Source organism: Molossus molossus, unplaced genomic scaffold (genome assembly GCF_014108415.1).
Source record: "Molossus molossus isolate mMolMol1 unplaced genomic scaffold, mMolMol1.p scaffold_m16_p_24, whole genome shotgun sequence".
Taxonomy (NCBI): Eukaryota; Metazoa; Chordata; class Mammalia; order Chiroptera; family Molossidae; genus Molossus; species Molossus molossus.
The window spans coordinates 4,029,334-4,056,562 of record NW_023425360.1 but is presented as its reverse complement, the minus strand read 5'-3'; the positions used below and the strand labels follow the sequence as shown (position 1 = coordinate 4,056,562).

Below are 27,229 nucleotides of genomic sequence, written 5' to 3'. Positions count from 1 at the left end.
TTGCCCTACGGGCATAAACAAACTGGGGCCTGGTCCCCGCCTCTGTCGCCCAGGCCCTGCTCTTGTTAGGAGGTGGCATACCCAGCACTACACTGAGGCACCTGGGAGCCCGGAGCCCATTGGGCCCACCCTGATGGGGACGTGCTGCCTCACCTGCGAAATGGGAGGGAGGACCCCACACAGGTCCCTGTGAAGCTGCTCTAAGGCTGTGACCCGAATGGACAGCAGGCATTTCCCTGTAACAGTGACGTTATCTCTGGCTACTTGGCTCTCTGTCACATTCCCCCCTGAGGGTAACTGGTCCTGCCACACCACGGGGTCTGTCCACGGCGCATCCTGGCCCCTTTAGGGAGACTCACCAGGGCCGGAGTGGGCGGCCTGCTGTCGAGTCTGGCCCGAGTCACAGCTGTCCCTTGTTCTCTGAGAAACTTCCCAGCCTGCGGTGTTCCCAGATCAATTCCTACTATTGTCAATCAAACTCAGAGTGAAAAATCCCCTTTTCTCCAGAGGTTATTCTCATTTATTATAAAATGGTTTTATAAAATTCTAAAAATGCGATGTTTTCCAATTCCCCTCATATACATTATGACCATGTAAATCACAGGCCACTCTGAGCAGCCGTGGCTGAGCCCCAGACCTAAAATAAAGGGGCACACAAAGACACCTGAACTGCCCCGAAACAAGCCAAAGGTGACCGTTGGCACCGCGGCTTAGAGGCAGCGAGATGTGGGAATCTGCCCTGGCCTGCGGTCCAGAGAGACCCGGGTTCGGTTCCCGCTAAGGGCACGTACCTCGGTTGCGGTTTGTCCCCGGCCCTGGTTGGGTCGTGTGGGTGGCAACCACTCGGTGTGTCCCTTTCACGTCGATGGTTCTCTCTCTCCCCCACTCTGAATAAAATATCAAAAAATGTCCTCGGGTGAGGATAAAAAAAGGGAAACAGTGCAGTTCCTTGGGGTTGACGCTGAGTGTCAGGACTGGGGCCTGAAGAGAGAGGCCAGGACACTGCAGAGCAGGTGGCACTCGACCTTCAGCAGGCGGGCGGGAGCCTCCAAGGCTGCCCGGCCTGCTACAGGGGGTTCCTCCTGACGTCGATCATCCCGGGGCTGGCTCTGCGCAGCTCCCGCCTGGGCCGGGGCCCGAGGTTCCAGGGCAGAGCCGACTCCCCCACGGGCAGCACTCGCCCTACGAGGGGCTCCGTGGCCTCCCGCTGCCGCAGCTCCTCCAGGGAGCCCTGCTCCTCGCCACACAGGCTGGAGCGCTTCCACGTCACTGGGAGTGGAGCGTGGACCAAGTCCCGCACCTCCTCCCGGGCATGGGGCGCGCCCTCGGCCAGGGGGGACTGCCAGAGCAGTTCGGGGGCTGGGTGGAGCTCGTCTTCATTTCCAGGGGGTGGTCTGTTCTCCGGGCACAGGGGCTGCTTCTCCCCACCTGCCACGGAGAAGGACGACACCCGTGTCAGAGTGGAGGCGGCAGCGCCTTAGTCCTAGCTTCCCGTCGCCCCAGCACAGTAAGCAGCTTGTGAAATGACCCTGGGAGAACGAAGGGTGGCTTCTGACCTTTCCCCAAGCACAAGCGGAACCGGACTCGCCAGGCAGCGACATCCGGCCCGCAGGAGGCTTACCCCTGCTCTGGCCCGCAGCGCTGCCCCCGCCCAGCTTCTGCTTCAGCTCCTGGTTCATCCACATGTGGCGGCCCAGCTCCTTCTCCAGAGCTTGAATCCTGCTCTCATACTGCCTCCTGCTGTCCGCCAAGCCCTCCCCGAGGTGGTCTAGAGGGAAGGCAGAGAGGAGAGGGTGACAGGGCGGCCCGGCGGGCCCCCGGGGCCTGCAAGCGCGGGCCGGGCCTCACCTCGGCTCTGCCGCAGGAGCAGCTGCACGTTCTGCTCGTGCTCCTTCTGCTGCAGCGTCAGCTGGCGGTCCGTCTCCAGGCGCTGCCGCTCCAGGGCCGCCTCCAGCCAGTACACCAGCCTCTGCTGCTCCTCCAGCTGCATCTCCAGCTCCGAGAAGGCCACCTGCTGCTGGTGCTGCTCCTCGCGCAGCGTCACCACCTGGGCCGAGAGGGCTAGGCTCAGGCCCAGCGCGCTCCCCTCGCCAGGTGACCCTCATCCAGGGACAGCAGGTACTTGGCAGAAGGACCACTACCGCCCCGTGCCGACGTCTCTGAGAAACCACCGGGGCCTTGGACGCCTTCTGAACAGCAGCCAGGCAGCGATTCCAAGTGATGAGACTTCGCCCTCAAGATGAGTGTTATCTGCCATCCCCCCTCAAACCTGGGGGCCTCACGGAAGCCAGGAGTTCCAGCCTCAACACCACTGACAGTCTGGGTCTGCCCTGGGCGTGCATCCCTGGCCTCTACCCCTACTGCTGTGACACCCAAAGGTATCTCCAGACACGGCCACATATCCCCTGGGCCAGCACATATCTCTGTTGTGAACCAGTGATCAGGGCAAAGGCCACCCTGAAGGTGACAATCAGACCGGAAAGGGAGGGGACATGCTCTCAGTTTCGCAAATAGAACAGGCTTTAAAGAGAGAGTCCGAGGCAGCCCTGGAGCTCGGAAGGAGGGGGCAGGGGTTGGGGACCCGGGGACCCACCTTGTCGAAGTACTTGCAGAGGAGGGCTCTGGTCTCCGAGGACGAGAGGTAGCTGAGCTTGGCCATGAGGTTCATCTCGCACTGGGACAGCAAGGAGGCCGAGGCCCGCAGCACCCGCTGGCGGCACGTGATGGCCTCGTTCTTGTACTCGATGGCGGCGTCCAGGGCCTCGATGGCCTCGTCCAGCTGGAACAGCGTCCGCTCCTCCTGTGGGGACGTGGGTGTGGGGCGGTTACCGTCTTCCCGAGGGACTAAGTCCTAGGCACACAGCCAGTTGACCCCTTTGTGTCCCCTTGTCCTGAGCTGTCACAGCCCGATCCCAGGGGTGGAGGGGCAGGCTGGGGCTGCTACAGGCTGCTCTCTGCCGCGGGCAGGCCCAGCAGGACCGCTCAGGAAAGGGCCACCCATGTGGTTCCGACCCTCATTCCCACCCGGGGAGCTGAGATGGGCCAGCGGTCAGGGGAGCTGAGATGGGCCACGGTCAGGGCAGCACAGGACGCCGTCTGGACTCGAGCTGGCAGGGAATGACGGGCAGCCAGGCCCAGCCCGTGTGTCCCGGACAAGGGGCTAGAGCGGGGTCCCGTCCGGCACGCGCTCCAACACCCAGCCCCACCTTAGTGGGCCGTCACCCAGGAGGGCCCGTGTCCCACAGCAGCAAGGCCAGGGCCCCGCACAGGCGTACCTCGGGCGACAGCAGGCTGCCCTGCCGCAGCTTGCCATCGATCTCCAGGCGCTGCTTCAGCAGCGAGTCCTTCTCCTGGCGCAGGGCGTCGATCTCCCCGCGGATCTGCTGCTGGCTCTGGGCACTGCCCTGCCGCAGCTGCCCGCTCTTCTCTGACAGCTCCTTCTCCAGGTGCTCCAGCCGGCTGGACACGCGCACAATGTCCTCGGTGAGGGCCTGGGGCAGACCACTGGGCGTTAGGGGAGGGGCAGGCCCCACCCTCGGGGTGACAGACCACCTGTCGCATGCTAAGGAGGCCTCAGTCCTGCAGAAACTTGGGCACAGGGGCCCAGAGACGGTCCGGAAGGAGGGTGCAGACAAACAGAGGACAAGGCACTCCTGACAAGGCACTCCTGACAAGGAGACGGCATGGGCCAGGGCAGAGAAGCTTGAGTTTGTGATGGGAATTACGGGGAATTAGTGGCTGAACCCCGAAGGCCTTTCCGGGAGCCCAAAGTGGGAGGAAGTGAGGACCCTAATGACCAAGGGACATTCGGATAATCCAGCATCACCCTAGACCCTCCACTCAAGAGTGCCACCCGAGCAGAACAAGCTCTGGGTTGTGTCTGATGCCCCTCGAGTCCCCAGGGCCAAGTGAAATGGCTCGGAAACAGCCTACCCAGGAGGGAGCAATGGAGCTCCAGGAAGCCAGTGGGGCTTTCTCTTGGGCCACCTCACCATCCTTCTGTACCTGCTGCTGCTCCTGGTCCTGCCCGCGCAGCCCCAGAACGGGGGTTGATGAGGGAAACGAACTGTGGGGAGGATACTGGGAGAGGTTCTGCCCATACCTCAGAACCTGCGGGATCCACAGGCTACAGGTGGCCCGGCAGGACAAAGCAATACCTGTGCACACCTCTGGGGGGCTCACCTGGCTGGACCGCAGGCGCTTGCTCTCCAGCCCCGTCTTCTCCTGCATCAGGGCCTCCTTCTTGGCCAGGATGGCCTCCCGCTTGCGGAGCTCCTCCCCCAGCTCCTCCAGCGCGCGCCGCTGCTGCAGGACCTTCTCCATCTCCTGGTCCAGCCACTTCTTCTGCTCCTCGATCTTCTGAAGGGGGGGGGGGGGGCGCTCAGCGCTCAGGCCGCCGTGTGCGCAGCCCCCAGCGTGGGGCTCCGGGCGCCCCGGGGGTGCCCACCTGCTGCTGCTCCAGGCTGAACACCGAGCCGCTGCTGCCGCTGCGCCGCTTCCTCTGGAAGGCCGCGATCTCCTCCGTCTTGATGCGCAGTATCTTCTGCTGCTGCTCGTGCTTCAGCTCCAGCTCCTGGGGGTGCACGGGCGGGTCTCGGGGGCGGGGCGTGCGCACCTGTCCCCTCCCCCCGCATACATTCCGCAGCCTCAGGCCCCCAGGTCTCGCTCCAGCGAACGGGAGCAAACACTGATCTGGCTCCAAAAAGATGAGGTGCCCACCGCCTTATAGGGTCCATGGCACTGAATTCTCACCCTGGCCCCGACTTTCCTGTATCAATCCTCATTTGCAAGTAAAGACGCGGCGAGGTCAGGGGACCCGCCGGGGAAGGTCACGTGGCGGCACCGCACCCAGCCTGACCTTGACCCGGTGCTGCCGCTTGCTCATCTCCGTCTCCAGGCGCCGCTTCTGCTCCGTCTCCTCCCGAAGCCGCCTCTGCAGCTGCCCCTGCTGCTGCCGCATGAGCTGCACGTTCCTCTCCAGCTCCCGCAGCCGCTTCTCGCTCTGGGCCGACAGCGACGCCAGCCGCTCGGTCGCCTGCTTCTTCTCTCTCAGCACCTGAGACCAGCAAAGCCTCCGCTGGGCCCCGCGCCCAAACCGGGCGGGCGGGACGCGGACCGGGGGGAGGGGCAGGCAGGAGAGAAAGCAGGCAGGTGGGCGACGGACTAGTAAAAACATCAAAAGGCTGCTAATGGGAGGCAGGCTGATGTTTACTATGTACTAGGCACTACACTAAGTGCTCTGTGCCTGTGAAGCCGCCCTAACAATGGTGTCGAGAAGCATGACTACTGACAGCCCAGTTAACAGATTAGGAAACTGAGGCACAGAGAAGTTAGGAAGCTTGACCAAGGATACACAGCCACTGCAGAGCTGGGGTTCAAACCCACAGTCCAGTTCCAGAGCCCAAGCCCTTCTGTACTGGATCGTGTCCGGATGCCTGGACTGAGAAAGAAAGGAGTGAATGATGGGCGGACAGATAGACAGGGGTGTGGACAGAAAGATGGATGAGATTGCGTGAATATAAAAAAAAAAAAAAAACAGGATGCGTCCAGCGGGTGTGGCTCAGTGGAGGAAGCATCTTCCCATGGACTGAAAGGTCCCGTTGGACTCCGGGTCAGGGCACAGGCCCCGGTTTCCAGCTGGGTGCCCAGTGGGGGGCGTGTAGGAAGCACCCGGTTGATGTTTCTCTTTCTCTCTCCCTTCCTCTCTCTCTAAAAAATAAATAAAAACATTTTTTAAAAAAACCATGACGCACAGATAAAGTAGGGACAAAAGGGAACAGAAAGAGGAAAGGGTGCAGGGATAAATTTGGTCACATCAACTGAAACAGGTGGATGAGAGGGTCGCAGAGGCTGAGGAGGGCACGAGGGAGGGCAGGGTGGAGAGGGAGTGAAGGGAGCTGGAAGGACAGATGGATGAGGGCGGCCCGCACACCTGCACCTGGCTCTGGGCCGCGGCCACCCTCCTGCGGAACTCCTGCAGCTGGGACCGCTCGCCGGCGTCCTGCGGCTCCTTGCCTTCCAGCTCCCGCAGCTGCCTCTGGCCCTCGCTCAGCTCGGCCCGCACCCGCTCCGCCTCCTGCTCCAGCTCCCGGATGCGCTGGCTGTGCTGGCGGTTCAGAGCCTGAGCCGCCTTCCCTGGAGAAGCGGGCCGTCAGCACCGGCCTCCATCCCCCGGGAGCACCAGCCCCCGGGAAGTTTCCGACCGGTCAGCCACGAACACTGCGTGGATTTTACCAAACCTCTGTTCCACCAGCACCATGACTGACTTAGCATTTCTCTTGAAATCGACTCACTTTTTGAGTTAGCATCATCCATGGCCGTGACCCAGGGAAACTGCGCAGGGACTGGTATTTTCACCTAATCCATGCTAAAGTGAACATGTCCCTTGGGCCTGCGCATAATTAACCCTGCGGAGCTAACTTCCCCTGGCAGGGAGTGCGAGGCACAGCAGGTCACATGACACCCCTAGGAAGCAAACTGACTCGGATGGCTGGAGGGGGACAGAAAGGAAATGTCAGAGACCCAGCAAGCAAACGTAATGTGCAGGACAACTCTGGAGCTTGAGTCAACAAGTGTTGTTGAACCATGGAGGATCTGTGCTCCACAACGGGCACCAAGGTGACTGTGAGTAAGGTGCACTAATGGCATTTCGGTGAGGTAAAAAAATTGTCCAAGCCCAGCCGGTGTGGCTCAGCGGATTGAGCGTTGTCCTCAGACTGAGAGGTCCTGGTTTGATTCCTGGTCAGGGCATATGCCTGGGTTTTAGGCTTGATCCCTAGTAGGGGGCGTGCAGGAGGCAGCCAATCAATGTCTCTCTCTCTCATCAATGTTTCTATCTCTATCTCCTTTCCTCTCTCTCTAAAATTATATACATATATATAATATATATATATACAATATATAATATTGATATATATATATATCAATAAAAACATTTTCCTTTTTTTAATCCTCACCCGAGGATTTTTTCCATTTATCTTCAGATAGAGTGGGAGGGAGAAAGAGAGAGAGAGACATCTATGTGAGAGAGACACATTGACTGGCTGCCTCCTGCATGACCCAACCAGGACCGGGGACTGAACCACAACCGAGGTTATGTGCCCTCAACTGGAATCGAACCCATGATTCTATGGTCCGAAGGCCAACACTTTAACCCCTGAGCCAAACCCGCCAGGGCTAAAAACATATGTTTAAAAAGTGTCCCCAAAAAAGCTGAAAGGTGTAGCCTGAAATGACATGATGCCTGGGATGTGCTTCAGAATATTTCCGGGGGATGACATCAGCATCACAGCAGAACACGACGACTCCAGGGCTTCTCCTTAAACGTACAAGTCGGACAGCTATGGCTCAACAAGGGAGCCTCTGCTCAACGCACAAACATGCCTGGAACGTCCATGCACCGGGACATCCGAAGGTGGGCGTAGGGGAACCAGCAGGCAGGAAGGTGGCCACAGCGCAGTTGGGCACCCACTGCGGCTCCCGTGTGCGCAGCAGCTGGGAGACATTGAGCTGCAGCCTCACACTAAGGCCTGGAGCAGAAGTCAGGCAAAGCTGTACCACCTGTCCACCTCCCCATTGCAACAGAAAGAAAAAAACTCTCCAAGCTACCCAAAGCAAAACAAAGATTCCCCACAATCCCTATCACTCCAGAGTCACACAAATCCCAGTGGAATTTTTCAAAGAACAAAAAATCTGCAAATTCATATAGAGCCACAAAAGAAATTGGAATAGCCAACGCAATCCTGAGAAAAATGAAGAAAGTGGAGGTATTGTAATACCTGACTTCAAACTACATTACAAAGCCAAAGTCATCAAAACAGCATGGCGTGGCAGAAAAACAGACACACAGACCAATGGAACAGACTGAGAAAGTCCAGGAAAATAACCTGCATGTGGATGGGTAACTAATTTTCAACGGAGGAATAAAAAACACAGTGGAGAAAGGACAGCCTCTTCAACAACGTGCTGGGAAAACTGAGAAACCCCCTGCAAAGGCATGAAACTAGCCACACACGGAAATAAACACAAATGGAGATCAGATGTGTTCAAAAGAAAAAGGATTACCGTATATATGAAAGTCTCTTTTTCATAAACTTAATGGTACCTACACACCAAAAAAAAAAAAAAAATCCCCAAACTGAGACACATAGCTTTATAAAAGAAGAAACAGCCCTGGCCAGTTTGGCTCAGCAGCTAGAGCATCTGCTTGAAGACCAAAGAGCTGTGGGTCTGATTCTTGTCAAGGGCACGTACCTTGGTTGCAGGTGGGTCCGCGGCCCTGGTTGGGGTCGTGCAGGAGGCAACCAGTTGGTGTGTCTCTCTCACATCGATGTTTCTCCCTCTTTCTCTCTCCCTCCTTCCCTCCCCTCCCACTCTGTCTGAAAATAAATGGAAGAATATCCTCGGGTAAGGATTAAAAAATATATATATATTATATATATATATACACACACACATATATAATATATATAAAGAGGACAGAAATATGAAACACCATCAAACAAAAACAAAAGACAGAAACACAAAGGAAAAGAACCAATAGAGGCTCAGAGCTACCAGAAAACAAAGGATAAAACAGCTATAGGAAATCCTCACACATCAGTTAAGTCCCCTAAATGTAAAGGGAGTGAATTCACCCATAAAGAGACACAGAGGAGGAGACTGGATCAAAAACGAAAGCCAGCCACATGCTGCCTTCAGGAGACACATCTCAGCTGCAAAGACAAAGGTAGACTCAAAATGAAAGGGTGGAAAACGATTCTCCAGCAAACAACATCCACAGAAAAGCAGGTGTAGCCATACTTATAGCTGACAAAATATATTTCGAGATAACGAGACACAGATGGACATTTTATCATGATAAAGCGGACACCACATCAAGAAAACAGCACTTTTTTATCCTCACCCGAGGACATTTTTTTCATTTTTTGTTCAAATAGAGTGGGAGGAAGAGAGAGAAGAGAGAGAGAGAGAAACATCGACATGAAAGGGACACATCGAGTGGTTGCCACCCGCACGACCCAACCAGGGCCGGGGACAAACTGCAACCGAGGTACATGCCCTTAGCGGGAACTGAACCCGGGTCTCTCTGGACCGCAGGCCGACGCTCTAACCGCTGAGCCAAACCGGCCAGGGCAAAACATAGCACTTCTTAATATATATGCACCCAACCAGGGAGCACTGAAATATATAGAGCAACTACTCACGGAACTAAAGGGAGAAACAGAGCAAAACACAATCATAGTTGGGGATCTTAATACTTCAATGACAGCTCTACACAAATCATCGAAACAGAAAATCACTGAAGAAATATCGGCCTTAAATGACCCACTAGACCAAATGGACATAATTTACATTTAAAGAGCCTTTCATCCCAGAACAGATTATACGTTATTCTCCATTTGCACCCAGAACATTCTCAAGGACAGACCATATGTGGAGTCCCAAAACTAGCACCAATAAATTCAAGAAGATTGAAATCATACCATGCATATTCTCTGACCACAATGCTTTGAAATTAGAAATCAAATGCAAAAAGGAAGGAAAGAAACCATAAATATGTGGAGATTAAACAACATACCAATAAAAAATAACTGGGTCAAAAAAGAAATAAAAAATGAGATCAAAAGATATATAGAGACAAATGAGAATGACAATACAACATATTAAAACCTCTGGGATGCAGCAAAGGCAGTAAGGAAGAGAGAAGTTTATAGCATTACAGGCCTATATAAGAAACAGGAGTGCCCTGGCCGGTTTGGCTCAATGGTTAGAGCATCGGCCCGTGGACCAGAGAGACCCAGGTTCAGTTCCCACTAACGGCACGTACCTCGGTTGCAGTTTGTCCCCGGCCCTGGTTGGGGCTGTGTGGGTGGCAACCAGTCGATGTGTCTCTCTCACATCGATGTTTCCCTCTTCTTCCCTCCCTCCCTCCTACTCTGTCTGAAGATAAATGCAAATAGGTCCTCGAGTGAGGATAAAATAAATAAAAATAAGACCAGAGTGAGAGGAGTAAGCCCAAGTAAACAACACAACATTACATCTTAAAGAACTAGAAAAAGAAGAACAAAAGAAGCCCAATGTCAGCAGAACAAAGGAAATAATAAAAATTAGAGCAGAACTGAATGAAATAGAGAACAAAAAGACTATTAAAAAATTGATACAACAAAGAGCTGGTTCTTTGAAAACATTAATAAAATTGACAAACCCCTAGCTAGACTCACTATGGGAAAAAAGAGAAAAGACTCATATAAACAAAATCAGAAATGAAAGAAGTAACCATAAACATCACAGATATACAAAGAATCATAATAGAATACTATGAAAAACTACATACCACCAAATTCAATAACCTGGGGGAAAACGGATAAGTTCCTAGAAATATATAACCTTCCTAGACTGAATCATGAAGAACTGAAAAATCTAAATAGACCAATAAACAGTGAAGAAATTGAAACAACTATCAAAAAACCTCCCAAAAAATAAAGTCCAGGACCAGATGGCTTCACCAATGAATTCTACCAAACTTTCAAAGGAGATTTAAAACCTATCTTCTCCAACTCTTCCAAAAAACTGAAGAAGAGACACTTCCTAACACATTTTATGAAGCCACCACAACCCTGATACCAAAACCTGGCAAGGATAACACACAAAAAAAGAAAACTACAGAACAATATCTCTGATAAATACAAACACAAAAATCTTGAATGAAATACTAGCACGTCCAATATGCTACATTAAAAAAATACATCACAATCAAGTGGGGTTCACTCCAGGGGCACAAGGGTGGTTTAACATACCCAAATTGATCAACCTAATATACCACATTAACAAAACAAAGAAAATCATATATCAACAGATTCAGAAAAAGTATCTGACAATATACATCTATTTAGGATTAAAACACTCAATAAAATGGGTATAGAAGGAAAGTACCTCAACATAATAAAGGCCATATTAGATCATCTCTCAGCCAGTATCATACTCAATAGTGAAAAACTGAAATTCTTCTTAAATCAAGAACAAGACAAGGATGCCCCTTCTCACCACTCTTATTCAACATAGTTCTGGAAGTCCTAGCCAGAGCAATCAGGCAAGAGAAAGAAATACAAGGCATCCCTTTTTGCAACAATAAACAAATACAGTAAAGTTGCAGGACACAAAATGAATGTGCAAAAATCCACTTCTTTCCTATATACTAACAATGAAACTTCAGGGAAAAAAAAAGAAAAAAAAATCCCTTTTGTGACTCTCCACCACAAGAATAAAATACCCAGGAATAAACTTAACAAAGTAGGTAAGAACGTATATACTGAAAACTACAGAGCATCATTAAGAGAGACTGAAAAAGACACAATGAAATGAAAAGACATTCCATGTTCATGGATTGGAAGAGTCAACATAGTTAAAATGGCCATATAACCCAAAGCACTATACAGATTTCATGCAATCCCCATCAAAATCCCAGTATCAATAAAAATAAATTTTTTCTTTATTGATTTGACAGAGAGAGGAAGGGAGAGAGAGACAGAAACATCGATGAGAGAGAACATCGACTGGCCACCTCCTGCACGCCCCCCACTAGGGATCTGGTCCACAACCTGGGCATGTGCTGTGACGAGTAATCAAACTGGTGACCTCTTGGTGCATAGGTCGACGCTAAACCACTAAGCCACACCAGCCAGGCCCAATGTCATTTTAAAAAAAAAAAATGTTTTTATTGATTTTAGAGAGAGAAGAAGGGAGAGAGAAACATCCATGAGAGAAAGAAACATCGATTGGCTGTCACTCACATGCCCTCCACCAGGGATCAAGCCAGCAACTCAAGCATGTGCCTTGACTGGGAATCAAACCGGCAACTTCTCAGTGCATGGGATGAGGCTCAACCAAATAACCACACTGGCCAGGGCTCAATGTCATCATTTAAAAAAATAGAACAAAATCAACAGATTTATATGCAACCACAAACGATCTTGAATAGTGAAAGCAATACTTAGAAAAAAAGAAAACCAGAGGTATCACACTACCTGACTTCAAATTATACAATAGGGTGACGATAATCAAAACAGCATGGTATTGGCAGAAAAGCAGACACACAGACCAACGAAACAGAATTGAGAGCCCAGAAATAAAACCATATGTATGTGGGCAGATATTTTCGACAAAGGAGCCAGAAACACCCAATGGAGTAAAGAAAGCCTCGTCAATAAACGGTGCTGGGAAAATTGGAAAGCCGCACACAAAAGAATGAAACTAGACTAGTTTGTCTCCATGTACTTAAACTAACTCAAAATGGATCAAAGACCTAAATGTAAGATCTGAAACAATAACTTACACAGAAGAAAGCATAAGTACTAAACTTACAAACCTTGCTCGTAAAGAACATTTTGTGAATTTGACTCCAAAGGCAAGGGAAATAAAGGCCAAAATAAATGAATGGGATTATATCAAACTAAAAAGTTTCTACACAGCAAAAGAAACCAACAACAAAACAAAAAGGCAGCCAGCCACCTGAATGGGAGATGATATTTGCAAACAACAGCTCCAACAAGGGGTTACTATCCAAAAAACATAAAAAACTCATAAAACTCAACACCAAATAAACAATCTGATTAAAAAAATGGGCGGAGGACCTGAACAGACACTTCTTCCAAGAAAACATACAAACAGCCAAACTATATAAGAAAAGATGCTCAACTTCACCAGCTATGAAATGCAAATCAAGACTACAATGAGATTACCACTTCACACCTGTTAGAATGGCTGTTATCAACAAGACAAGTAGTAACAAGTGTTGGAGAGGTAGTGGAGAAAAGGGAACCCTCATTCACTGCTGCTGGGACTGTAAACTGGTACAGCCACTATGGAAAACAGTATAACGGTTCCTCAAAAAATTAAGAATAGAGCTACCACATGACCCAGCAAGCCCTTTCCTGGGTATATACCCCAAATACTCGGAAACATGTATTTGCAAAGACATACATGCACCCCTATGTTCATTGCCGCGCTATTCACGGTGGCCAGGACATGAAGACAGCCGGGGTGTCCTTCCACAGAGGACTGGATACAGAAGCTCTGGCACGGCCCTGGCTGGTTTGGCTCAGCGGTTAGAGCGTCGGCCCGCGGACCAGAGAACAGAAGCTGCGGTACATATACACAATGGAACACTACTCAGCCATAAGAAAAGACAAAATACTGCTATTTGCGACGACATGGATGGACCTTGAGAATATTATGCTAAGTGAAACAAGTCAGGCAGAGAAAGCTAAGACCCATATGCATTCACTCATACGTGCAACATAAAACTGAAAGTCACAGACACAGCAGTGTGATAGTGACCAGTGGGAAGGGGTTGGGGGGTAGTAAGGGGTCAAGGGAGCCAAATACGTGGTGACGGAAGTTGACTTGACTTTGGGTGGTGGGCACACAATGCAGTGTATAGATCATGTATCATAGACGTACACACTTGAAACCTATATGACCCTATTAACCAATGTTACCCCAATACATTTAATAATTTAAAAAAACATTTAAAAATTAACACAAAATGGATTAAGCATTTGATTTTAAGACCTGAAATACATAGACGAAAACATAGATACTGAACTTATGGACTTGGGTCTCAGAGAGGTTTCTGTAAATTTCACCCCAAAGGCAAGGGAAGTAAAAGCAAAAATAAACAAATGGGACTACATCAAACTAAAAATCTTCTGCAAAGCAAAAGAAACCATCAAAGAAAGAGAAAGGCAACCAACCAAATGGGAAAGGATATTTGCAAACATCACCTCCAAAAAGGGGCTAATATGCAAAATATATGAAGAACTCATACAACTCAACAACAACACAATACTGGGCAGACGACCTGAACAGACACTGTTCCCAAGAAGAGATGCAAATGGCCGACAGATTTATGGAAAGATACTTAACTTCACTAGCTATAAGGGCAACGCATATCAAAATCACAACGAGAGACCACCTTACATCTAAGTTCATCAAAAAGTTAACAATAGAACTACCATATGAGATACCCTCTTCTGGGTAGCTACCTGTAAAATTAGAAACCATTTCTTCATAAAACAATATGCACCCCTATGTTCATTGCAGCATTATTTGTTGCCAAGACATGGAGACAACCAAAGTGTCCTTCAATGGACAATTAGATAAAGACGATGTGAAACATATACATGATGGAATGTTACTCAGCCATAAAAAATGGTGAAATAGTGACATTTGCCACAATGCAAAAGGACAAGAACCACAGGATTTCGCTCACATGTGGCACATAAAACAGAAAGCAACAACCAGAGGGGAAAGGGTGGGGAGGATAAAGAGGGTCAAATACATGGTGACCGTAGAAACCGAATGTGGGTGTTGAGGTCACAATGCAACATAGAGATGATGTATAATAGCAGCGATTTTCAACTGGTGTACTGCTAAAGTTCTTAAAACAAGCCATACCTGCTGGGCTGGTGTGGCTCAGTGGTTGAGCATCAACCCATGCACCAGGAGGTCGCCGGTTCGATTCCCGGTCAGGGCACGTGCCCAGGTTTTGGGCCCGATCCCCAGAGGGGGGCATGCAGGAGGTGGCCAATCGATGTTCTCTCTCATCGATGTTTCTGTCTCTCTCTCTCTCTCTCCCTCTCCTTCCCCTCTCTCTAAAATCAATAAAGAAACAAAAAATTTTTTTAAGATACCACACGACTATTCAGTCAGGGGCATAGACTCTTTTCCCTCAGATTGTTAAATAAAAAAAATGATAACAGCCAACAGAACAATAGCCGTACCAGTGTGAATGAACCACACTTATACCTTTTTGGGGGGTCAGATTTGCAAAAATCATATTTTTGGTGTGCCGAATTTCAGTAGTTTATGTGTTCTGTGAGGTGAAAAGGGTTGAAAATCGCTGTATTATAGAATTGTACACCTGAAAGTTATATGATGTCATTCACCCATGTCACCCAGTAAGTTTAATTAAACAACGTATGTTTTAGCAATAAGAAGAGATGAAACAAATGTGGGAAAAGGTGATAACTAAATCTTGGTGATGGGTATATGGGGACCCACTGTGCTAGTCTCATTTGTCTGAAATTTTTCACAATGCGTTCTATAAATGTTTTTTCTTTATTGATTTTAGAGAGAGAGGAAGGGAGACGGGGAGAGAGATAGAAACATCGATGAGAGAGAACATCGACTGGCCGCCTCCTGCATGGCCCCCACTGGGGATCAGGCCCACAACCTGGACATGTGTCCTGACCGGGAATCGAACCGGTGACCTCTTGGTGCAGGGTCCACGCTCAACCACTGAGCCACACCAGCCGGGCCACAGTGCATTTTATAATAAATTCGTAACTATCAAGTTCAACTGGTCACCACCTAATATCATCCCTTAGCCCATCACACATCTCACCGATAGATGTTGCACAATTTGGGGACACTGTGTGCTCCCCAGGACTGAGAGCTTCTGCGCCCACCCAGCACGGCGCCCAGTACACAGCAGGCACTTCATAAATAACAATAAATAACAAGTAACAACAATAAATAACAAGTAACACTAAATAACAACAATAAATAATAACAATAGCTCCTGAGAGCTATTCTAAGCACTTTGCCTGAATTAACTCATTTCATCCTCAGAACAACCCTGTGAAGCAAGGACAATTCCTGTGCCCATTTTAGGACTGAGGAAACTGAGGCACAGGGGGGCTATTCCACTGGCTCACGGTCACACGGCTGGAAGAGGCTGAGCTGGGTCTCAAGCCCACACCCTGGCCCTGCTCCTAACCACCCTCTGGCTGGAGGCCGCCCAGCGCCCGCCCCTCACCTGTGCGAACCAGCTCGCCAATGAGTTCCTCCTTCATGCGGATGTTGATGGCCAGTTCCCGAATCTTCTGCTGGGCCTGGGCCAGGCGCCACTCGGAGGCCGTGGCAGTGGGGCCCTGGCAGCGCCGAGCCTGGGCCTTGCTCCCATGAACCGCTGTAGAAGGCCGGCTGTCAAGGCCGTGGCCCCAACTGACAGGGAGGTGGGGGAGTGGAGAGGGAGGTGGGGGAGTGGAGGAGGTGGGGGAGTGGAGAGGGAGGTGGGGGAGTGGAGAGGGAGGTGGGGGAGTGGAGAGGGAGGTGGGGGAGTAGAGAGGGAGGTGGGGGAGTGGAGAGGGAGGTGGGGGAGTGGAGAGGGAGGTGGGGGAGTGAAGGAGGTGGGGGAACAGAGGGGGAGGCTGGGGAGTGGAGGGGGCGGCAGGGGAGTGGAGGGGGCGGGGGAGTAGGGGGAGCCATGCCCAGGGCAGCCAGGGATGATGTGTGGACTGTCCGGGGTGGCCAGCAGGACCATGGAGGGAGGAGGAAGGGGTCAGGGTGCTCTCTGTACCCAACCCAGCTCACCTCTGGGCTCCGGGACCGCTGCACCCAGTTCCTCAAGGCCAAGCTCTGGGCCCTTCCTGCCAGGAGGACTCCCCGGTCTGGCCTCTGCCCTCGGGTTCCACTTGCTGACCCCGTTTCTGTAGGGCAGAAGTAAGCGTCTGCACCTGTCCCCAGCCCCTGCCCCAGCCCAGCCACCTCCCAGGCCAGAGGGAGGAAGACAGGTCCGCAGCCTGCCATCCGTCATCAACAGAACCTGTCCGTCCAGCGGAACCCTGAGGCCAGGGGCCAAGCTAGGGGGTGCAGGGGGCTGGGGGCACCAAGGACTTCCTTAGAGGCTGAGAACCAGGAGGCCTGGCCCACCCCTGCAAGGACTCGGTTCAGAGCCCACAGCTCCCGTCTGCTCTCTCCAAGGGCTGGCAGGGGTGATGTAGGTGAAGACACCCTGAGACCACAGGGTCCCCCCAGCCTGGGCCCCGATCCGGTCCCTGTCGGGTCCACAGTGGGTCCCACTCACCTGCACAGGTGCAGGGTCTGCCGGGGTGGTGGCTGCTCCTCCCCCTCCTCCTCCTCCAAGGCGGGTGAAGAGCCACTTCCCAGCTTGTCTACCTCTTCCAGCAACGTGGCTCCCGCCTCCCTGCCATTTGTCACCTGCGAGGGGAGTGTCAGGGTTTCAGGACAGGGCACCCTCTGTGAGCCATTCCCATCACCAGCCTGTGCCCTGCTGTGCGTGCCCACATCACATCTCTTCCTCGGGCCCTACCTCACCTTCAAGATCCAGCTCCAGCCCTGGCCGGTCTGGCTCAGCGGTTAGAGCGTCGGCCTGCGGACCAGAGAGACCCGGGTTCGGTTCCTGCTAAGGGCACGTACCTCGGTTGCAATTTGTCCCCGGCCCCGGGTGGGGTCGTGTGGGTGAGAGAGACACATTGACATGAAAGGGACACATCGACGCTGCCACCCACACGACCCCTACCGGGGGGCCGGGGACAAACTGCAACGGAGGTACGTACCCTTAGTGGAACCAAACCTGGGACTCTCCCGTTCGTGGGCTGATGCTCTAACTGCTGAGCCAAACCAGCCAGGGCTGCACCCCAGTCTTATCCCACTAACAACACCAGGCCAGAGTGGCGGCTGCATAACAGACGTCTGACAAGCCCACGGCCCCCGCCCCTCGGGCCTGCAGGACCTGAGATCTGGGAGGACCCAGAGCGTTGCGGCAGGTGCTAGCACAGCCTTGGCCCAAAAGGCCCCATGTGACAGAACTAGAAGCAGGAGGCCCGGCTCAGGGAGATCAGGGCTCATGGAAAAGTCAACTTGCAAAGACAGGCATCCAAAGACAGAGGGGGTAGCCTCAGAGGTGATGAGCTCCCTGTCTCTGGAGGTGTGCAAGCTTCCATCCAGTGCTGGAAGCCACAACCCCTTCTGCAACTCCCGAGCAATCTCCAGCTACACCGGAGAGTCCCGACAGCACCCCTCTTCTGAGAGGCCCCAGTCACTCAAATCCTGGCTCGTCCTCTAGGGCAGCAGTTCTCAACCTGTGGGTCGCGACCCTTTTGGGGGTCAAACGACCCTTTCACAGGGGTCGCCTAAGACCATCAGAAAACACATATTCCCAATGGTCTTAGGAACCAAGACACGGCCTCTCTGTCCGTCTCCAGGTGGGTGCACCCACATGCAGACACGCCCACAGACAGCATGAGGAGCTGTATTAAAGGGTCGCGGCATCAGGAAGGGTGAGAACCACGGCTCTAGGGACATCCCACAGCTGGTCTCGTGAAAGCTGGGTGAGGGACACTCTCCAGCATTCCCCAGACCAACGGGCCCGGCAGCGCCAGCCTCGCCACCTCCTCACCTCTCCCCAGTTCTCGGGGCCACCGTCATCTCCAGGAAGGCATGCAGGGGGCACCATGTCCAGCACATGGGTGTGGGCACCCTCCAGGGGGGCTGTGTGAGGCCGGGGCACGAAGGACCCAGGAGGCAGGCCCTTCAGGAGCCCAGGGGCCCCCCAGCCTGGCCGCACCAGCTCTAGCTGCAGCCGCAGCTCCGCCATCTCCTCCTGCTGCTCACGCAGGCGGTCACTCTGCAAGACATGGTCCAGGCGCTGAGGGGGACACGGACGGGGGGAGATGGGACACGGACGGGGGGAGATGGGACACGGACGGGGGGAGATGGGACACGGACGCGGGGAGATGGGACACGGACGCGGGGAGATGGCACACGGATGCAGGCAAGAAGTACAGGAGACTGAGGAACAGGTCTGAGCTACCTGCTCCCTGTGGGCTGACACTGAGGAGGGCCAAATACCTCTGACCACCTCTTGGTCACCCCCATCCCCTCCCCCGCACCACTACCACCCTCTCTCTCTCTCTCTCTCTCTCTCTCTCTCTCACACACACACACACACACACACAGCACTAGTTCAGGCTCAAACTCTCTCCCCACCCACCCTGCCAGCCCCCCACGTCCATGCCAATGACCGCCACCAGGGGGCGCCAGGAGTAATGCTGACCCAGTTACCTTGGGACGAAAGGAAGGGTCTGGCTCCAGTGTCCCATCCTGCTGCCCCTCCAGTCCCAAGGGCCACTCACACTCACGACCATCCTGCACACCCACCCAAGCTGTTCTGTTCCTCACCTCCACGCTTTTGCTCTTTCGTGCGTGCCCCCATCTCTACCCACCCCACCAGACCCACCCCAGCTGATTTCCTCACTTGGGGAACAGCTCACTTGCACCCCATCTGTGGAAATGGCAGCCCCACCTGCAGCTTGTACTGCTCCATGGCGTCCTCCAGAGCAGCCAGAAAGTCTCGGTTCTCCTCCTCCAGCCGGGCCACCTGGCTCTGTAGGGCCAGCAGCGCCCCCTCATCTTCCTATCAGGCAGGGAGATGGGCTTCAGGGCCAGGAGCTGGCAGGACAAGCCCGTCTGTCCCTGGGGCACCCTCCTCCCCCACCCTGCCTTGCTCCTCTGCTCCAAGCCCTGCCTGCAGACTCCTCTGCAAGCCGTGTGGGCCACCTCTTGTCATTATTCATCCTGTTTCTAGTAATAAGAACATCCCCACTATTATTACTAACAACTTCCCGGGCCTTCGCCAGCGTGCTGGGCTCTCGTTACACCTTCTGTCACCCCAGGAGGTAAACACCAGCCTCATCCCTACTTTACAGAGCGCGCAAGGCTGGGGACGCGGTGGAAAGTGACCGCGGTCACCCGCAGACGTGCCTCTGGGCGGCTCAAGTCTCTGCTAATGGACGGGGCGGGGGCGCTGCCGGCGGTCTGAAGACCTTCCGTCCTGTTCCCCCCTCCCCAGGGCCCACCTGGTCCTTGGCCACCTTTCTGCCGCCCGGCCCCTGCGCGGCCTGCTCCTCGGCGGCGGAGGCGCTCTCGATGCCGCTGTCGGGCCCCGAGGCGGAGCTCAGGGCGCTGCGCTCGCCCTCGACCACGCACAGCCAGTCGCGCACCTTGCGGGCCGCGGCCCAGGGCAGCCCGGGCTCGGCCTGCAGCTCGCGCAGGAGGCTGTAGGCGGCGTCGGTGCGGGCCCGGTAGCGCGCGCACTCGGCGCCCAGGCGGGCGGCGGCCACCGCGGGCGCGGCGGCGGGGCCCGGGCCACGCCGGCCTCGGTGGATGATGCGCGTCTCCGAGCGGTGCCGCGGGGGACCCCGCGCACCGGCCCCCTCCTCGGGGGCCCGCTCTGCCTCCGGCCGCCAGTTGACGGTGGCGCGGTTGCAGATGTTCTGGGCACGACTGGCGTAGTTGAGGGTGTTGAGGGTCTCGTCGAAGTCGGAGGAGGACGGGCTGACGCAGGCAATCATCACCGTCTTGGCGTTCCCGCCCAGCGAGTCTTTGAGGATCCTGAGGACGAGCAGGCGCTCAGGGACCCAGGACGCCAGGACCCGCGGTCCGGACCTACACCAGGCTGACGGCTCAGCCTGCATGGCTGTGCCCCAGAAGCTGCAGGGGGACCCGTCCCCTACCGGACTCCCTCCGCCGCACCCCGGCGGCCACCCGGGGGCGGGGCGCGGGCACTCCTCCCGTGGGCTCACCGGGTGATCTTGGAGTCCCGGTAGGGGATGTGGCTGCCGCGGCGCTGCGGGTCGCCCAGGGCGCTGATGACGTTGCCCAGGGCCAGGAGGCTGCTGTTGATCTGGATGCTCTCCTTGAGGCGCTCGCCGGTGCTGCCAGTCTTGAGCACCCTCTCGGAGCCCGCCAAGTCCACGAAGTGGAACTTGGAGACGAGCAGCTGCCCCGGGGCGGGGCGGGGCAGGCGGCTGGGGGCGCGCCCCCGCTGCTCCAGGGTCACCGTGAAGACGGTGTGTGAGCGGCTGGACAGGCGGTTGAGGTGTGTGGCCCCCGTGTGGCGCGCCGCGTTGCCCATCTCCAGAACGCTGAGTACCTCGTCCAGGCCCTCCACGTCCACCTCCTTCACCCCACACAGCACTGTGGGCACGGAGCAGTGAGTCCAGGGCACGGGCAGTCTGGACTGAGCAGCCAGAGGGCAGGCGGGGCACGGCCAGCCCTCCGCAGCTCTTCCTCACTCAGGGCCCCTTCCCCACGCCCAGGGCTCCTGCCCATCCTGACGGGCTGGAGGGGCTCCAGCTTCCCCGTGCCCACCTCAAAGCCCCTCACTCTGGGTGCAGCATACACACCAAAGGAAAAACCAAATAAACAGGGCAAACCAAAGCAAGTGTTTTCAGAGCCTGGGTCTCCTAGTAAGGTGTTCCTCCCAGGCAGGTCAGCCAGCCTGCAGCAGGTGAAGCCTCCTCAAGCCAGGTGCCCCACTCCCCACCAGGGGAAGACTCAGGATTTCCTCACCAACATTCCCACGATCATCTTCCCGAAGCTGGATGTCACGGCTGGCAGTGCCCACCTCGAGCAGGTCTCGGAACTCCTCCTTGTACACTTCCAGGTAGGACACGTGCACGAGACAGTCAAGCAGGTCGTTCTCATCAATAAGCTTGAAGGCCTCAGCCATGACCCGTGGGATGATGCCCTGCTCATCCTCGTGGAGGGAGGCTGGGGAGACACCACCGGGCTTCCTGTGACCATGCCTCCAGCTGGACCTCCAAGGCCCTGATGCCCCTGCCAGCAGCTGGAGATTGGGGTCCAGTGTGGGGAAGGCAGTAGCAGAAGCCAGAGTGGGCTGGGCAGCCTGAGCCAGGACATGCTCCAGGATGGTCAGGCAGAACCATAAAATTTCAGAGTTGGAAGCAACCTCTCATGGGTCAACCAACCCCTTTCATGATATAAACATCCCCCCACTACATTCCTTTCAGATCACCAGATACCCTTGGCTTGATTACCCCCTAGGACAGGGAGCTCATTACCATATAGTCTATGCTCAGTTATCTAAAGTACCTCCTAAATTTATCCCAAAGAAGTAATAAGAGGATGTTCAGAGCATCACTCTTCCTCATAACATTAAAAAAAAAAAAAGGCAAAACTGCCTAAGTGTCCAGCCCAAGATCCCATAGGGAATCTGGTTAAATACATCACCTTATATTCACAATGGAATGCCAGGTAGCCATGAAAAAACTAGACTGAAGAATATTTAATGATATAGAGAAATGTCCATGATATGTTGTTAAGAAAATACAACAGGATACAAAAGATTGGATAGAGTGTGACACCATTTTCTTAAAAAGTATAGTAATTTCCCAAGAGAAAGAAAGGGGAAACCTTAACAGGGTGTGTGATTTCTGAAAGGCAGTTTTATTTTTGGGTTTTTCTGTATTTTCCCTAATTTTTTATGACAATCATGTATAGTTTTATAACCCAAGAGAAAACATTTGCACCACTTAAAATGGGGCAGTTCCCCCAAATTCCCCAAAGTGTCTCTCCCGAAAGCGCTCTGGAGCCTCACGGAACCAGCCCGCTGCCCTGCTGTGAAGCAGCGGACGCTTGTCTCTTCCAGGACAGGCCCCACTCCAACCACCCTGACTAGAACACGGATTTCTAACCTTCAGCAACCATCCTGACTACTTGCAGAGACAAACCACCTCCCGCTGAAGTCCCCAGAACCACACAGCACGGCCCCATCTCTATGGAGTTGAGAAGGCCACTCACCTCCCAGGCCCCTTCCTTCCCACTCTGCCCAGCCCCCTGACATGGCTGGTCCCACTCTGCGCTTCAGATCTGTTCCGGAAATGGCTCGCCCTTCCCCAGCAACCCCACCTTCAACAGGGAATGAACGGCAGCGAGGGCACGGGCACAGATGCAGCAGTCACTGCGGCCCCTCAACACGGGCACAGGGCAGGGTCACTCACCCACACTGGCCTCCCCCATGGTGTACGTCTTCCCGGAGCCTGTCTGTCCGTAGGCAAAGACGGTGGCATTGAAGCCCTCGAAGAAAGCCTCCAAGAGGGGCTGCACGCAGGCCTGGTACACAGCCTCCTGCCCGGCATCCTCGTCCAGCACCACATGGAAGCCAAAGTGGCGGTCTCGGCCCAGGGTGACTCGGCCGTGCTCCGGCTCCACCCTCAGGCAGCTCTGGTGCCCGTGCAGCAGCTCCTTGGGCAGCAGCGGGCGGACTCGCAGGGCCACCCTCACGGGGGCCTCCTCGGCCCCTGGGAGCCTCTGGGCCTCCAGCCCCATGTTGGGGGAGGGCTGTTCCAGGCCCTGCGGGGAGGAAGACCCCAACGTCAGCACCTGTGCTCCAGGCTGGACTCCCACTGCAGGTGACCTGGAGCCAGATCCTGCAGCTTCTGACCTTGGAGGGATGGAGGGGAGGCAGGTTAAAGTTCAGAGCCTCTTCTGTGCCCCAGCCTGGTGTCCAAAATGCTGTGAGGGCCACAGTACAGTTCTATACAGCTACATGTCACGGCTCTCGTCACTGGCAAAATAAGGCCCTGACTCCTTCATTTGCCACCCAAGGGCCTGTGTTCCAGCAGCACCCTTCCCCTGTGCCCTCATCTCCTAGAAGACACAGCCACCCACGGGGGTTTCCAGCCTCTGCCTCTGTCACATCACACCCCCTGCTGCACCTTCTTCAAAAAAGTCAACAGATCCTTCGACTCATTCCAAGACCCCCAGTGGATGCCTGAAACCACAGACAGCACCGAACCCTACACATACTCCGTTTTCCCTATATATGCATACCTATGATAGAGTTAAGTTCTAAGTTAAGCACAGTAAGAGATTAGCAACAATACCTAACAATAAAATGAACAATTACAACAACATATTGCAATAAACGTGATGTGGATGTGGCCACTCGTCTCAAGGGGTCGCTGGCTGAAGCCCTGGTAGAGGCTCCATGCTTTCTAGGCCACATTGCTCTCAATCAGAGAGTGTTTTCTGTCCATGTCTCCGACCCCACACAGTTCGGCTTTTCCATCTTACCCAGCATGCATCACGCACCGTGGCGGGACCTTTTACAATCTGAGGTGCAACCACAAAACTAGCGATTTTCTTTCTCCTTCGCAATTTCCCAAACGATTTGTTCTGACTGTAGATCTTCCAACCCAAGCATTCGAATATTTTTTTCTGTCCTGATTAAATAGAGAACTTTACCTTTGCACTGAAAGGAAGTACTTTCTGGCTCCTCTTTGGCAGATCATAATGGCCAGCATCTCTACTGTCGTGCTTTGGGGCCGTGACTAAGTAAAGGATCTTGGAATGGTATCGCGATGCACACAGGCATCGCGATACCATCTTTGGCAGAGTGCCTACCAGGTGCCGGCCCTTTATCCATTTATTGTGCCTCACAGGTGTTGTGTTTTTTAGAAACTCATTCACCTCCAGGGCAGGAGCAGCAGGACATCAGGAGATTTCATCACTAGTCAGAATGGCACCCAAGTTAAAAACTTATGAATTATGTCTGGAATTTCCCATTTAATATTGCCAGACCATGGTTAACCGTGGAAAGTGAAACCATAGTTAAAGGGGTGGGGGTAACTGTATTTCTCAGGTTCACCTGCTTCTCCTCATCCTATGCCAAAGCCCTGCTCCTGGCCACTGACGTCCTGTCAGGGTGACCCTCAGTGGTCTGTGTCCCTGTGCCCTCCTGCAGGGCACCCAGGAGCATATGCAGACATGCCCTGGCCGGTTTGGCTCAGCGGTACAGCGCCAGTCCCCGAACCAATGAGTCACGGGTTCAATTCCGCTCAAGGGCATGTACCTCCGTTGCAGTTCGTCCCGGCCCTCCTGGTCCGGTCATGCAGGAGACAACCAGTCAATGTGGATCTATCACATCGATGTTTCTCTCTGTCTCTCTCTCTCCCCCACCCTCCCACGCTATCTGATAATAAATAGAAAAATATCCTGGGGAGAAGAATAAAAATAAAGGCAGGCACCATCTTATACTCTCTGCTAAACTCCCCCAAAAGAGGCTCCCCACAGGCTTTAGGATACTAAACTCGAACAAGCCCTTCCTGCCTGGACTACTCACATGTACCCACTTTCCTCCTTCCTCGCCTGGAGCACACTCAGTGTTGCCCACCTGCCTCCCCCACGGGGGCCCAGAGCTGAGGCCGGCTCTCCACACACAGCCCCAGCTGCTCCCCTTGGGGCTGGTCTCCCGGCACCTCCCAGACTGGGAGCTGGAAGACAGGAACCGACCTGTCACCTTGCTGCTCTATCTCCACTGCCCAGCACGATGTCCGAGGCTTTGCAGCTGCCGGATAGTGATGAATAACACTTACCCAAGGGACCTTCCCGGCTCCATCCTCCCTCGCCACAGTCCTCACCCACGTTATTCATCACCACAGGTTTGCCTCCTTTATTGCGCTTTGCTTTATTGCGCTTCCCAGGTGTTGCTTTTTCTTTTTTTTTTTACAAATTTAAGACCTTCTACCAGCAAAAAGATTACAAGTGACTTGACTGCCCACGGCTCACGTGGCTGTGGTGATGCTGGTGGAAACCAGCCACGTAAAATACAGCGCACACAATTGTGCACAGCCCACGCTTCATCGTTATTTTCGGGGGTACCGTTTCCACTTGTATAAAGTTTGCTGTGAAACCGCACCGTGTCTCCCGACGTGACCCTTTCGCTACGTTTACCGTGTTTTGTGCGGGGACACGCTCCACGGGCCTGCAGCCAGGCTGCGAGCGGAGGCTGCGCCCTCCGGGTGTGCGAACCCCTTCTGTGCGAGACTCCGCTCAGCGCCTGTAACGGGTTTTGTCCGGGAACCCATCCCGTCCCCGCGGGGTGGCCGGCGCTGGGGACACGGCGGTGCGTGCCCCGCTCACCCCGGGCTCTCTCCGGCCCTTGCGGTCCCGCTTCTCCGCGCCCCGAAGGCGCCCAGAACCGTCGGCCGGTGCGGGGCGGTCGGAGCGCGCGGGGGTCGGCGCCCGAGGCCGGGGCCCCGGGAAGTTCGGGAAGGGGGGTCACAAATGCAGGCGCGACCCTCGCAGCCCGGGAGGTCGGCCTCAGGCCCCCGGCTTAGGGAAGGGGGACCCCCGCGCGCCCCGGGAAAGGCCCCCGGAGGCTGGCAAGCGACGACGGGCTCCTCAAGGGGGCCGGCTCCCAGGGCCGCCCGCCCGGCCCGCGCAGGGGGCGAGGCGCCTCCCACCCGCCCGGTCCGCGCCCTGCGCACCCCTCCGGCGCCCACACTCACCTGCAGGGGTGCCAGCGCAGCCCCGGGCCCCGCAGCCAGCCTCCGGGCCCCAACGCCGCGCGCTCTGATGCCGTCACCAGGACCCCCGCCCCCTAAATAATCCCGCCTCCCCCCCACCCCCGCCCGCGCGTGCTCCAGGGGGCTGAGGCAGAAGCGGGGCGGCGCCGCCGAGTCTGTCCGCAGGCGGGACGGGGTGGGGCGGGGCCACGCCTGGGGGCGGGGCGGTGGGCGGGGCCGCGCTTGTGGGCGGGGCCACACGTACCGGTGCCCAGACCCGTCCCCGCATCGCAGCAACGCTGGGGTCGCCGGCGCTGCGCGCTGGTCCGAGCGCGGCCTCTTCCAGTTCTGCGGACGCAGTGACCCACGAGGCTGGCGTGATTCCCCGAGGGGGAGAAGCCCCGCTGCCCACGGACGGGAAGCTGACTGTCAGGACGGCAAGCGCTAACTCGTGAGAAGACGCCCCGCGGTGGATTTCCCAAGCGGCTCTTCCTTCGTTCATTCGTCCCTTTGTTCAGGTGTGGACTCCCCTCCTCCCGCCACTGCATTGCTCCCTCTCTGCACTCCCCGCGCCCCCTCAAAGCTGAGCGATGCTCTCCCTCCCCAGACCCCGGGAAGCCTCCACCTCCCTTTTCTCTGATGTCACACGACCCCTTCTAAGGCTGAGGAGGACGCATCCCCCCGTGACTTTCGGGTTTGGGTGGGGGCCTGCTTCTCCCGGGGTGGTCGGGACCCTGGCCGCACCAGGAAGTCATCGCTGTACCCCTTCTCTGCCCCAGACTTCGGGTGACCTGGGGGCTGGCCGCATGAAGACACCAGGAAGCTCTTATTGAGGCCAGGCAGAGATCAGGATGAGTTCTTACCCCTGGGGCAACCCCCCTAGAGCAGACCCTGACAAGGCCTGGCCCACAGTTCTGGCTTGTAAGTCCCAGTTTGGAAAGGGCATGAGATCCGTGGGTCCACTGGTAGATTCCACTGCCAGCAGCCTCGAGTTCCGGGAGACCACTGCCCTAGGAGAGGCCACTGGGAGGGGAGGGTTGCTGTAGGGCTCTTAGCCCACCTAGCCAGTTGGGGGGGTTATTCTGTGGGCAAAAGGTCAGTGGGAGCCTTACAGAGGTGTTCATCCTGTACCTACCTGGGCAGGTGCTACCCAGGTAGGATGGGGATCCCTTGAACCATCCTAGACTCCTCTCTTCTCACATCCACCACCAAGCCCTCATTTGCCCTCCACAGTAGCTTCCAGTCCAGGCAAGTGTCTTTGTAACCCTCCACAGCCGCATGCCTATCCGTGCCCCCACTGTCTCTGGCGTAGGCTGCTGTAGCACTGTTCG

The 27,229-nt window shown here is 54.8% G+C and overlaps 1 protein-coding gene across 1 annotated transcript; it reads right to left on the bottom strand.

Annotated features, from left to right (window-relative positions):
• Positions 1 to 902: 902 nt before the first annotated feature.
• KIF7 (kinesin family member 7) lies at positions 903 to 22,951 on the bottom strand. The gene is made up of 18 exons (XM_036278042.1): positions 22,611 to 22,951; positions 21,160 to 21,360; positions 20,391 to 20,784; positions 19,665 to 20,199; positions 19,112 to 19,222; positions 18,206 to 18,433; positions 16,871 to 17,004; positions 16,378 to 16,493; positions 15,821 to 15,973; positions 5,933 to 6,135; positions 4,859 to 5,056; positions 4,448 to 4,573; positions 4,183 to 4,359; positions 3,276 to 3,491; positions 2,594 to 2,800; positions 1,849 to 2,047; positions 1,622 to 1,768; positions 903 to 1,428 (listed from the first exon to the last, which is right to left on the bottom strand). The coding sequence occupies exons 1-18, from the start codon at positions 22,936 to 22,938 to the stop codon at positions 1,067 to 1,069; spliced, it is 4,035 nt and encodes a 1,344-aa protein (XP_036133935.1). The 5' UTR covers positions 22,939 to 22,951; the 3' UTR covers positions 903 to 1,066.
• Between the last annotated feature and the right edge of the window lie 4,278 nt (positions 22,952 to 27,229).

Excerpts from the sequence above, each read along its gene's own strand:
- KIF7 (XM_036278042.1), bottom strand. The coding sequence starts at position 22,938 with ATGGGGCTGGAGGCCCAGAGGCTCCCAGGGGCCGAGGAGGCCCCCGTG. Across the intron at positions 19,223-19,664 it reads GAAAGGTGGCCAAGGACCAG|GAAGATGAGGGGGCGCTGCT; the intron begins GTGGGCCCTGGG and ends CCTGCCTGATAG. Across the intron at positions 4,360-4,447 it reads TCAGCCTGGAGCAGCAGCAG|AAGATCGAGGAGCAGAAGAA; the intron begins GTGGGCACCCCC and ends CCCCCCCTTCAG.